Source organism: Vanacampus margaritifer, chromosome 1 (genome assembly GCF_051991255.1).
Source record: "Vanacampus margaritifer isolate UIUO_Vmar chromosome 1, RoL_Vmar_1.0, whole genome shotgun sequence".
Taxonomy (NCBI): Eukaryota; Metazoa; Chordata; class Actinopteri; order Syngnathiformes; family Syngnathidae; genus Vanacampus; species Vanacampus margaritifer.
The window spans coordinates 6,389,326-6,401,399 of NC_135432.1; the positions used below are offsets into that span (position 1 = coordinate 6,389,326).

Here is a 12,074-nt window from a genome sequence, read left to right on the forward strand (position 1 = left end):
AGGCTCTAAAAGCAGCTGCTCTGTCCATAGCTGGGGTTTTGGCTCCCTCTAGTGGCAGTATTAAGTTTGACATTTTGTGCATTAACATTGTGACTGCAAGTGTTTTAAAAAGAAAATAGGCTAAAGTGTGTTTGAAAAGGAAATTGAAACATTTGGCCCCTGTTAATGTGCATAGCTGCAAGAATTCTGTCCTTTCAATGTTTTTGTATTTTAAGCCTGGTTCACATGACAAGATTTCAAGATTGTCAGCAGACTTCCAAATTCCGAGAGACGAGAAAAAAAAAAGTCATGGGTAAAAAACAGTTTTGAACATACAGTGTGTGGTGTGCAGCCCACACGGCAAAATCAACACATCAAACACGTACCGATTATTTCATTCCTGATTTTTTTCCTAGGTTAGACGGGAAATTTCGCAAAACCTCTTAAGATTAAGCGTGACTTCAGAGTAAACAGTTGACGGACTAGTGGCGATACTGAAAAAACGACTAAAAGAAAAGGCGATTTGCGATTGAAGGAGCTGAGATCCGTTTGAACACACCACACACGGCAGGAATCTGTGTGAAGATTAGTTTTTGGATATGGGATAGGGATAGACCGACTATCGGTGTCGATATTTGGTACTTTCACAAATATCGGTATTTGCCTTTTTACGAATCTGAAGGCCGATAAAGCTGGTTTCTCACTGAGCGGTGAATGCTTGCGAAGGTAGCACATTTAGGGTTTTCAATTTTTACTTGTCACAAAGACCTTTTGAACATATTCAGCCAATTTTTTATTGTCTGTGAAGATCTTTTGAAACCTTCTACGAACCCTCATGAAAACCCCAAATTAGCTACATTCACATGCATTTGTCGCTCAGTGAGATTTAAATTTCGACGTTATACAAATTTAAGATGACACTGGGAACTCCCTACAATTTTTTATGTTAAAATTAAGAAATTATGTTGACATTTTGGAAAACTTTATTTACAGTAGAAAACTTTAGGGAACTATTTATGTGCTTAATTTTTAATTTAGCTTAACACATGCTGATGACCCTGGAAGCTCCCTGCAATTTTTTGTTAGCATTTTTAAACAAAGCTGTCAATTATTTATATGTTTCAAATTAAAAGACCAAAAACCCTTTTTTTTTTAAATTTTGACACTAATATTTTCTCTTTTACTGCAAATAAATATTGTCTTAAAATATCGGTTATCGGCCTCCTTGACTGCTCATAATTGGTATCTGCCTTAAAAAACAAACATATTCACTAATATGGGAGCGTCATCACGCTTGTTAAGGCTAAAATTGGGGTTAATTATCTTGCTGTATGAACCTGGCTTTAACCACACTATTATATAGTTGCACAATTTATGTAAATATATATTTCAAAAAAGATTTCAGTAAACAAAATACATGTACATACATACAATAAATCGATTGAATGCAGGACTCTAGCCTCTATTTTTGACCTGATATGTTTCCAAACCAGTTGTTCGGCCCGATGGAAAAGGAAGCAGGCCACATGTCTTCTCCCTCGTACCAACCACGGCCATGCGGACCGGACCGGTGCTGGAAGTTGCTGCCAGCACTCAGGAGGAGTTAAAGGAATGGGTTCTCAAGATCCGCGAGGTGGCGATGACCTCAGAGGCCAAGGTGCGTGCCGCGCACCCTCACTTTGTGACACATCACCACCTGCCATACAGATGCAGCAGATTGATCGTGTTGTGTGTGTGTGTGTGTGTGTGTGTGTGCGCAGCTGGAGGAGGGAAAGATGATGGAGAGGAGAAAGAAGATTGCACTGGAGTTATCCGACCTGGTCGTCTACTGTCGACCCGTGCCTTTCGACGAAGACAGTAAGTCAACTTGAACAACCCCCAAATGTCTCCTTATGTCTTGCAATTTTAATAAATAAAATGTCTTTTTTTTTTTCTCTCTGAAGAGCTCAGTATTGTTCATTCGGTAATTTTACCGATTTGACATGTCATCATCATTGCTCTCTCCTTTTTAATTTTTAAAAAAATTATTATTATTATTATTATTATTATTATTTGTATGTGTATGTGCGTGCGTGTGTGTGTGTATTCATTAGTTCACCTAAAACCTATTAAAAAAATCCCATACCGTTCACCTGAACCGAACAAAATGTCATTTCAATGTAATGGACGTAAGACGAGACGGACGTGATATCGGAAGTGTTTTAGGCCGATGAGTCAACCCTGTCCCGGTCTGCCCGCATCCTCTAGAGATCGGCACGGAGCGCGCCTGTTTCCGGGACATGTCCTCCTTTCCCGAGACCAAGGCGGAGAAATACGTCAACAAAATCAAAGGGAAGAAGTTCCTGCAATACAATCGACTGCAGCTGTCCCGGATCTACCCGCGAGGCCAAAGACTGGACTCGTCCAACTACGACCCTCTGCCCATGTGGCTCTGCGGCTCGCAGCTTGTGGCGCTGAACTTCCAGACGGCGGGTAAAGGGAACCGTCTTTCATCCCGTTTCTTCAAGTGGCAACGTGTGATTATTGTTTGACGCTCGTGCGCCGTCTTCCGTCCAGACAAGCCCATGCAGATGAACCAGGCCTTGTTCATGCTGAACGGACGGAGCGGCTACGTCCTCCAGCCTCCCATCATGAGGGACGACACCTTCGACCCCTTTGACAGACACACCGTGCGGGGCCTCGACGAAGTCACTCTTCAGATCGAGGTACGTCTTCCTGTGGGATGTCATGACCTTACCAGCTTACTTGACCTCAGCTTGGTCTTGTGTGTGTGTGCGTGGTCTTGTTTTTGTTACATTTCGGGATTTCACAGAGTTGTGGGGTCCACCCGTCCACGTGGGGCCATTCCCACAAGTTTAGACCTCTTTTTGAGGGTCAAGACTTGGTTTTGAGAGTTTAGATTAGAATTGGGTTACGGTTGAGGTTAGGGTAAGGAATAGGGGTAGGCAATGATTTTTTTTACGGTTAGGGGAAGGAGGGGCTAGGCCAGCATGGGCAAACCCCGGCCCGCGGGCCAAATACGGCCCGTTATGCGTTTCAATCCGGCCCGCCGAATTTATCCAATAAGGCTAGAAAAAAAAAGCGATTTTTTTATTTATTTTTTTTCAGCTCAGTGGCCGAGTGGTTAGAGTGTCCGCCCTGAGACTGGGAGGTCGTGGGTTCAATTCCCGGCCGGGTCATACCAAAGACTATAAAAATGGGACCGATTGCCACTCTGCTTGACACTGAGCATTAAGGGTTGGAATTGGGAGGTTAGATCACCACATGATTCCCGAGCGCGGCGCTGTTGCTGCTCACCGCTCCCTCAGGGGATGGGTCAAATGCGGAGAACAAATTTGTGTCACACGTACTGTGGGCCCGGGTTAAAAATGGGTGGGCCAATGGAAAAAAATTCTTTAACTTTACGCCTTGAATTGAAATCTATTAATAATAGATGCAGTCACCAGGTTTGACAGATCACAGTGTATGTGCTATTATAATCTATTTACATTTCTCCTCCCACTTTGCCAAATAGTGTGTAAATGCCGCATCTTGCATATTCACTGAGGCAAACGTACTACCTGGATTAGGGCTATTTTATAATAATCATAATAATAATAATAATAATACATTTCATTTAAAAACAGCACCTTTCAGAACACCCAAGGTCACTTTACAAAGCATAAAAACACAGCAAAAGTTGAGCTAAAACAATAAAAATGAAGCTATTGGAAAAGCTGTTTTAAATATGGGGATTTTGCACATTTGAAAAACGCAGTCCTAAGTGCACACTATAAGTAAATTGGGTTGTACATTTATCTGTGTGTTTTTACTGTGCTATGAGGTCCAAATGCTCCTGGTCCGGCCCATTTGTCAAAATTTCAAACCCATTGTGGCCCGCAAGTCAAAAAGTTTGCCCACCCCTGGGCTAGGCAATGCATTATGTCAATGAGATGGCGCCACAAAGATAGTAAAACAAACGTGTGTGTGTGTGTGTGTGTGTGTGTTGCAAGGCTGTGAAATGAATTGAAATTCAATTTCAATTATAACACTCCACAATTATGAAATAAGCATAATCGTCAAAAAAAAAGATTATTAATACTAATTTAGAGTTTTGAGTTTAAATTGATCCATTTGCACCTTATTTTTTTATTTTTAAATAACAAATTTAATACATTTTGTTTAATCAAAAAGGAACTTGCATAAGTAAAGTGTTTCAAAGAATTTGATTTGTCTAAATATTTTTTACATTTAAACATTTTCTTGTTTTGTACCCAAAAATAAATGATCGTCCTAATCGTGATTTAAGTTATTACCAAAATAATCATGATTAATATTTTCTTCATAATCGAGCAATCCTACCTATTAGGTACTTAGTCATAGCCGCTGTTTTTTGGAAACGGACAAGCAACCAATACAAAATGAGAACACTCGCAATGGGCATGGAGCAGACGCTCACACCAAGCTAACGGCGTGTGAAACCGACAACCCGACATTTTCCATCCGGCGTGTGCGCCTTTTGACTTCATTCAAAACCAGCTCAGTCCTTTTTATATTCTCTTTTGTCACGTTATGTTGTCTTGACCGATCTTAAGCACTTTGTAAGTTCTTTCCATCAGGTGTAAACAAAAAAGTGTTCATTTCTTATCTCTCTTTTAAAGGTGTTGGGTGCGAGGCACCTACCCAAGCACGGACGTGGCATCGTTTGCCCCCTCATCGAGATTGAGGTGTGCGGGGCCGAGTATGACAGCGCCAAGCAAAAAACCGATTCAGAAGGTGAGGATTGAGTTGCGGCGTAAAGTCATGTTGTTATTTTTGTCTTTTATCCAACATGGGTGTAACATTGTTACATAATCATGTTCAATAACGCTGGAAGGCAAAAAAAAAAAATTCTCTATTAATCGTATGCCGTATTAAGAATAGTGTAGCTGCCGTCGAGTACTTTGAAGTATAGTATGACATCAAATATTGATTGTGAAAGGAAACGCAAGCTTTTTCTAAGAAGTCTGTTTGGGTGTGCTTATTTATGCTGAGCTCTGTATGCAATAGTGAGTGGTTGCGCCCCCCCAACTGTGCTGTTTTATTGATCGTAACCAATAACTAGAGGTCATAAAAATGAGGGAATCGATGCTACTTTTTTTGTGCACACAGTATTTACTGTACATTTGAATACTCACAGATATTTAGTACTGCTACTTGATGGTCTTTTAATTGTGATGAAAATATGTATATATATTTATCAAATTTAGTAAAAAAAAAAATTAAAAAAAAAATTTAAAAAAAATTCACTCAAATGTAACGGTTTGTTGAGTAACAACTGGCGAATATCCAACTGCTGTTTTTTCTAACAGTCTTGCCACACATTTCTTTGACGAGTAGCTTCTCGGCATGATCTGCTAATAAGCCTGTTACTGGGGCTGCACGATATTGGAAAAGCATGCGATATGTTGTGTTGAATATCGCGATTGCGACATTTAACGTGTCAATTATATTTTCATCGTCAAATTAAATAAGCGTTAAATGTGAGTAGACTATGTACAGTTATCTGATCTAAACATTGTAATTGAGGCTAAATTTATGAAGTGCAAACACTTAGCAAGTGTTACCATCAACATGCGAGAAAAAAAAAAAAAGCATTACAGTGTTCTATCGCTATAACGCGGTTCACTTTTCGCGGCCTTGCAGTTTTGTGCAATTAATGGAAATTTGTGGAATTAGGAAGGAGATTATCGCGCCGTTGTAACTACCGTGACTATTTCTGTAAATACTGGCACGAGGACCCCCCTTAGCTGTTCAACAACGTGCCTGACGTTAAACAACGCACGCTTAGTAGTCCGACAATATGCCCAATGTAAAATACACAAACTCAGCACTGAACTAAAGCTAGCATTAACGTAGCATTTATCATCCACTGATGCCATCACACCACAAGAAAAAAGATAAGGTATTTTTTATTGTTTAAATATTGTACTGTACTGTAAATGTAAAAAAACATAAATAGAAATTAAAATAGGAATTTTCTGTTTTTGGAGCTTGGGAACGGATTAATTGCATTTACATTATTTCCTATGGGAAAAAATGTTTCGGAGGTTGAACACTTTATCACAAATTATGTTCAAACTCCGAGGTAGCACTATACTTTCATCCAACACAAATAAAGACTGCTTGTTTGAGCAGTTTGATGTTCCTTTCCTAGCATAACACACACAAGCAACAATTCGCCATTCACAAATCAATCAAATGGACATCTTCACATTAAAGGCGAATACTCCACACCCTGCCAGATTTGAGTACAGCAGTATTGTGCACGTCGCGTTTTACAAAAACCTCCACGCAAAAGCTTGATTGTCTTGTTTCCCGTCCCCAGCTGATAACGGCCTGAACCCCACGTGGCCCCGAAAGCCCTTCCAGTTCGCAGTCAGCAACTCGGCCTTCGCCTTCCTGCGCTTTGTGGTCTACGAGATCGACATGTTCAGCGACCAGAACTTCCTGGCCCAGGCCACCTTCCCCATTCACAGCCTGAAGACGGGTACGCGCAGCAGCGCCGGCCGGCGCCGGTCCATTCCCGTCAGTTGCTTAGCGCTCGCGTGACTGACCTCTCGTCTTCGGCAGGTTATCGGTCGGTCCCGCTGAAGAACAGCTTCAACGAAGATCTGGAGTTGGCCTCGTTGTTGGTCCACATGGACGTCGTCAGAGGAAGGGTAAGGCCCGTTTGACTGGACTCAATGCGGGTTTGTTTTTGAGGCGGATCAGAAGATCGTCTTCAACTGTTTTTCAATGTGTTTTTAAAAGGGGTTTGCTGATTTAAAAAAAATAAATAAATAAAAAATGTTGGCATTATCTCAATGTTATTAAAGTTGAAGAGAATTTGCAATTTTGGTACAGATATGATTTTTGTAATTGAAACATAAGCCTAGACTGAATAGAAAAAGTCTTCAGCAAGACTTCGCCAACTGCATTGTCATGTGACCACTTTTTTCAGTGATGGTCATCGCTTAGCACCGCTAATGGAGAAAGAAACGGGGCTCGAATGACTAATAACACTGAAATTGCCAACCCTCCGAGCTCATTTTGAATGTTTTACATAACAGGGATGTGATTTTTCCGCTAATTCGCGGAATTCCGCTTTTTTTATCCCCCCCCAAAAAAAAAAAAAATTCAGTTTTTTTTTAATTTTTTTTTTTAGTAGTTCATTGTGTATGGACATGACTCCGACAGATAACATCTTCTGCTATAACAAAGACATTTGTGGTATGCTCTAATATGAGTTACTTTTCATTTGGTCATGATACAATTATTTGTTCATGAAATTTGAACTCTTCAACATTATTTATGTGTTAACTTAGTAATCACATTAGTTAGATATGATGATATTCTCAGTGATAGTTTTTAAAAGCAAAGGCAGTCCAATGTTTTTGAATGTGACTGATTTTGAGTTGACTAAAACTGCCATTTTATATGGGACAGTTCGATATACATTGAAAATTTATGCTGTTTTTTTGTCTATTTCTTTGTCATGTGAGTGCATTGAAAGTACTTAAAAACACGGAAAACCCATGAGCTCTGGACCTAGCTGGGTGCCAGCGGCCCCCAGACCCCCGGCTAAATTTTCAGATAATTTCACTTTGGTCAAATCACATCCCTGACATAAGCACATTTATAAAAAAAAAGAACTTCCTCAAATTAAGTTGAACATGTTATCGCGCATTCCAAGACATAAAGGCGAAATGAATTGAGGTAGGGGACGGCGGAAGACAAGGCACAGTCTGCGGTTTACTTTTTAAAAATGTGGATTAATAACATTTAAATATGGACTCATGTGGAATAAATAACATTCAAATGGAATGTAAAGCATTAAACAGTTGGTGCGTCATGAGTTAAGGCTGCAATCCAATTCAATTTGCTTCTCCTTCTGGTGCACTCAGTTTGGCCACCAGGAGGCAGTATAATGCACACAAAAACCAAGAAGAACAAACTTCTTCTACTCAATGAGTTGCTGTCATGTAGTCATTTTTCCTAAATGATAAAGAATGTATGCGTTTTTCTACTATTTGTGTTTAAATATCTGTTGCTTAAAGTGTTATAAAACTTTGACTACCAATGCTAACTGTTAGCTTGTCAATGGCATTTTCCATTTATGTTAGCGAGGCTGTTCATTCCAACATGCCCCCCCCCACCCCCTTTTCTCCAGAATGAAAACGGCGAGATCGTGTGTCCGTTTGCCGCGAGCTCGTCGAGCGTCGTGTCAGCGCACGCCGGACGGGAACATTTCGCGGAGCACGGCTCGGTCTCGTCCGCGTCCTCCAACGTGTCGCCGGTGCCGCAGTCGCCGGGCCAGGCCGTGCCGGCGTACACGGGCCGGGAGGGCCCCTTCGACTCGCGCTACCAGTCGCCGCTGGACGACTTCAGGGTGTCGCAGGAGCCGCTGCTCGACCACATGGACCCGCAGAACAGAAGGTGCGTGCGGGTGCGGGTGCGGGAGGGGAGGGGGGGGGGGGTCGGTACGAAGTCTCCAGACGTCAGACGTGACTCTTGTTTGTTTGTCACCTTGCCAGGATGCTGCGGCGGACCAGAGTGGGCGGAGAAAACCGCGTCTAAATCCAAAAGCCCAACCCGAGCTGCCCCCCCAACCCCCACCCCCCACCCAACACGCCTCTGCCCGTACTGATGATGTCACTGACTGCTGTGAGCACTGTTTCCATGGAAACGCCCACCACCGCTTTGGCCTACATTTCAGGCAGCTCACAAAAACACCCCCCCCCCCCTCCCACCCCAGCCCACTCACCGTCGGAGAGGGAGGGGCCGCGACGCCAGAGAGGAAGCGGGTTGCTGCACACAGGAAGAAGGAAAAAAAGAAGAGGTTCCAGGTGCTCAGTGAAAAGTTTGAAAGTGTTTCCTGTTGCGGGCTGTTGACTCATCTCCGTGTATGAACTTAACGTATTTATTCCTGTTGTGCTGTCGGCGAGAGGACGGCGGCACCCGACCCGCTCTCAAAGAGCTCCCGCGGTTTTAACGATTCCAATTATTTAAGACGTTCATAATGTGACCTTTGCGTTTCCTTTGATGTATATGTGTAAAACACGAGGGCTCTGCGACTGTTTTTAACGTCTCTCTCTGCGCTTCGGAGGATATTATGCACCTCCTCTTGACATATTTAACTTAAAGGCATCAGGAAGACGTCACAGCTGGTGAGGCAGCAGACGTAGCCAGCGTTTTTTTTTTTGTGTTACATTCCAAAAATCACAAACTTGCACATGATTGCGTTTTTGTGGTCGGTCACGCTGCTCCATCGTTTTGCTCTTTTGTCCCCCCCCCCCAAATTGTCCGGTTGATCTCACGTCGGAGCGGATGTAATGATGTCATTCCGTTCATTTTTTTTCCTCAATCAGTGAAAATGTGACGGCCCTCCACTATTGTGAAAGTGTTGTCAAGTTTGCTTATGTTTTGGTTAGCCAAACCTTTAGGAGTGGGAAATTATGCCATATTTAAATAAGTTATGAATGACACCACTGCCATCATGCGTTTTGGAGATTGCAAAGTTGCTCTGCCGCCGCGCTTTGAGTTAAACGTCAACAAGCGTCTTGGTTGGCTCCTTTCTGGCTTCTGCATGTTTGTCAAAGTCAAAGCGGGCCGACGCTGGCCGCTTCTCGGATGGACGTCAAGGTGCCTTCAGTGGGTCCACTCGGAGCTTGGGTTCAACTCTGCCCATTTGTTTTCTCTCTGTCATGATGTAAGTTCAGTATTGTCGCTCGGTGTTCCACCACTGAGACTCGCAAGCCATAAGGTATCGTGAAGAACTGGAAGATGTTCGAAAAATTCCACAGAAAAGTTTTTATTAGCATTGTGTGTGTGTGACTGCGTCCCGCCCTCGCGCCCCCCGTATTACTTTTACCCACTAGCTGTCGATGTTGCAGTATTGCAAATGTCTGTCTTCATGCCCCCAGCATTTACTTGCAGACATGGTACACTCACACCTGTTTTGACTGACCGGGTCTCAGCAACGCATGATCATAACAAAAAGTTGCCTGTTGGCCTCTTAATCTTTTTTTTTTTTTTTTTTTGTATATATTTTTTCGTGTACCCGTTTCGATGGGCTGATGCAGTTTTGGTATTGAAAGCAGTCAAATGGATTGAGTATCTCAAAACCTGCTTTTTGGATGTGTGCAGAGCCCCAAAGTGTCTTTTTGTTTACTCACTGACAGTCTCGCCTTTCTGTAATGTGCCTAAGCTATGGAGAGGAAGAGTATTCATTTTAATTTTGCCTTTCATAAACATATTCAAGCCTGAGAATAAAATACTTACTACTTTATGCTAGCCGGTATCGAGTTTGTTTGCGTTAATGTGACGTCAGTGTTACGCGAACGCGTTCAAGTTCGTGAACGACAGTTAATTTTTGTTTGGTGTCAGATTTCATTAGACTTCCAGGAGAAAACCTGAGGAGCCTTACGGAGGAGAATAATGATTTGATTTGGCAGCCTCGCGCGGCCAAACACGTCACAAGCATGAAAGCATGATGGCAGCTTGAAGGGCAAAAAATAAATAAAAAAAAACCGTGGGCCGCTGCGGTTATCTCTACTGGTTAGCGACAAATTGTAAGATAAGTTACTGTTTGTTAGTCTGTGGTAGATACACGAGACGGGGTCGCAGGGTGGGTCGTTTTAACCCGTGGTCAGTATTTTATTTTGAAATGGAACTAACAGTCAGAACTAGCAAAAAGCCCCAAAATTGTCACAATAACGCCTAGGGGTTAAGCTAACATCTAGACGAGACGTGAGTTTAGTTAGTGGATGACAGTTTATTTCCTACCGCTGGCACATTAAGGACTCAAGTCCTGTTTCTTCATTTTAAAGTTTAAAAAACTTTTTCCTCATAAGATTGTGGGTTGAAAAACGCAGGTGAGTGTATTTAAGTGTGGCAACAATTGGACAAAAGCCAGCGTTATTGAGTGTAATTTTATGAAACTATTTAGTGCCATCGAGTGGTGAACTATTAGAAGGCAACCATTTGTGAGCACGTGTACTACGGAGCCTTAGACCAGACTTTGGCAAAAGCTATCACCAATTACTACCAATTATTTCGAGTGAACTAGAGCGGCCAGCAAGTGTGGCTAGTAAGAACTATTTATTCTAGCTGGAGTGGCTAACGAGCGGCTAACGAGAACTAACTGGAGCGGCTAGCGGGAGAAGCTAGCTAGAGCAAAGCTGAGGGAGACAAATGGCGGGAGCCCGAATCACGGGATTCAGCGACGACCCCCTGCAGGTCTCAGATGTGGAAGGTAAGCGACGGTTGACCCATTGAGTCCGACACTAGCGATAAGTATAATCAGAGGCTGACTAAATACGTTTGCTAAATTCGCTAGCATAAAGATTGCGGTGAAACATGTCAGCCTCCTGTCAGGTGTGGCTAGAGCTAAACCTATGTAATATTAGCTTTTACTAGACCTACGATTAAATGTTTTTTTTTAAGGGGGAAAAAAAGTACGTAAATGTTATGGATTTTTTTTTTTACGTTATTAAAATTAATGTTTATTTTTTTTAATGAATTATTAGTTCGCCACTAGATGGTATTAAAAAATGTTTAAACTAATTTACTGCCATAAATTCATAAAAAAAAAGATTAAAAATTAAAGGCAAGAGGCGATTATTTTTTTTAAATTGTAATTAATTGCATGACTTCACTAGTTAACTCACGATTAATAAATTTTACACCTGTTCTAAATGTACAATACATTTTTTTTATAGGTTTTCATATTCTTGTTACCAAAAGTGGGGAAAAAATGTTAAATAGAAATAGTTCAAATGAATTTTTGACGTTTATAGCCGTCCATAGCAGTGAATGAATAAAAAAAAGAAAATTATGAAAAATTCGGCGCGTCAGGCGATTAAAGTTTTTAATCGTAATTAATTGCATGACTTCACTAGTTAACTCACGGTTAATCACAAATTGCATATTTGTTCTAAATGTACAATTAAAAAAATCTAAGTTTTCATACTATTAACAAAAGTGGATTTTTTTTTTAAACTAATAGAAATAGTAAAATAAATTTTGGACGTTTATAGCCGTCAATGGCAGTGAATGAGTTAACTGCAGCGATTAATCACATTTTTCTACTTCTG

General features: G+C 41.6%; 1 protein-coding gene across 2 annotated transcripts in view; it reads left to right on the forward strand.

The window, feature by feature from the left end:
• plcg1 (phospholipase C, gamma 1) overlaps positions 1 to 10,265 on the forward strand; it is a 33,638-nt gene extending 23,373 nt beyond the window's left edge. For both annotated transcript variants that reach the window (XM_077568519.1, XM_077568527.1), the window contains exons 25-33: positions 1,473 to 1,636; positions 1,740 to 1,836; positions 2,227 to 2,451; positions 2,536 to 2,684; positions 4,620 to 4,734; positions 6,326 to 6,487; positions 6,571 to 6,659; positions 8,150 to 8,415; positions 8,514 to 10,265. In XM_077568519.1, the coding sequence (XP_077424645.1) occupies positions 1,473 to 1,636; positions 1,740 to 1,836; positions 2,227 to 2,451; positions 2,536 to 2,684; positions 4,620 to 4,734; positions 6,326 to 6,487; positions 6,571 to 6,659; positions 8,150 to 8,415; positions 8,514 to 8,556 (1,310 nt within the window). In that variant the 3' untranslated portion in view covers positions 8,557 to 10,265. The remainder of the gene's footprint in view (positions 1 to 1,472; positions 1,637 to 1,739; positions 1,837 to 2,226; positions 2,452 to 2,535; positions 2,685 to 4,619; positions 4,735 to 6,325; positions 6,488 to 6,570; positions 6,660 to 8,149; positions 8,416 to 8,513) is intronic.
• Positions 10,266 to 12,074: the final 1,809 nt, after the last annotated feature.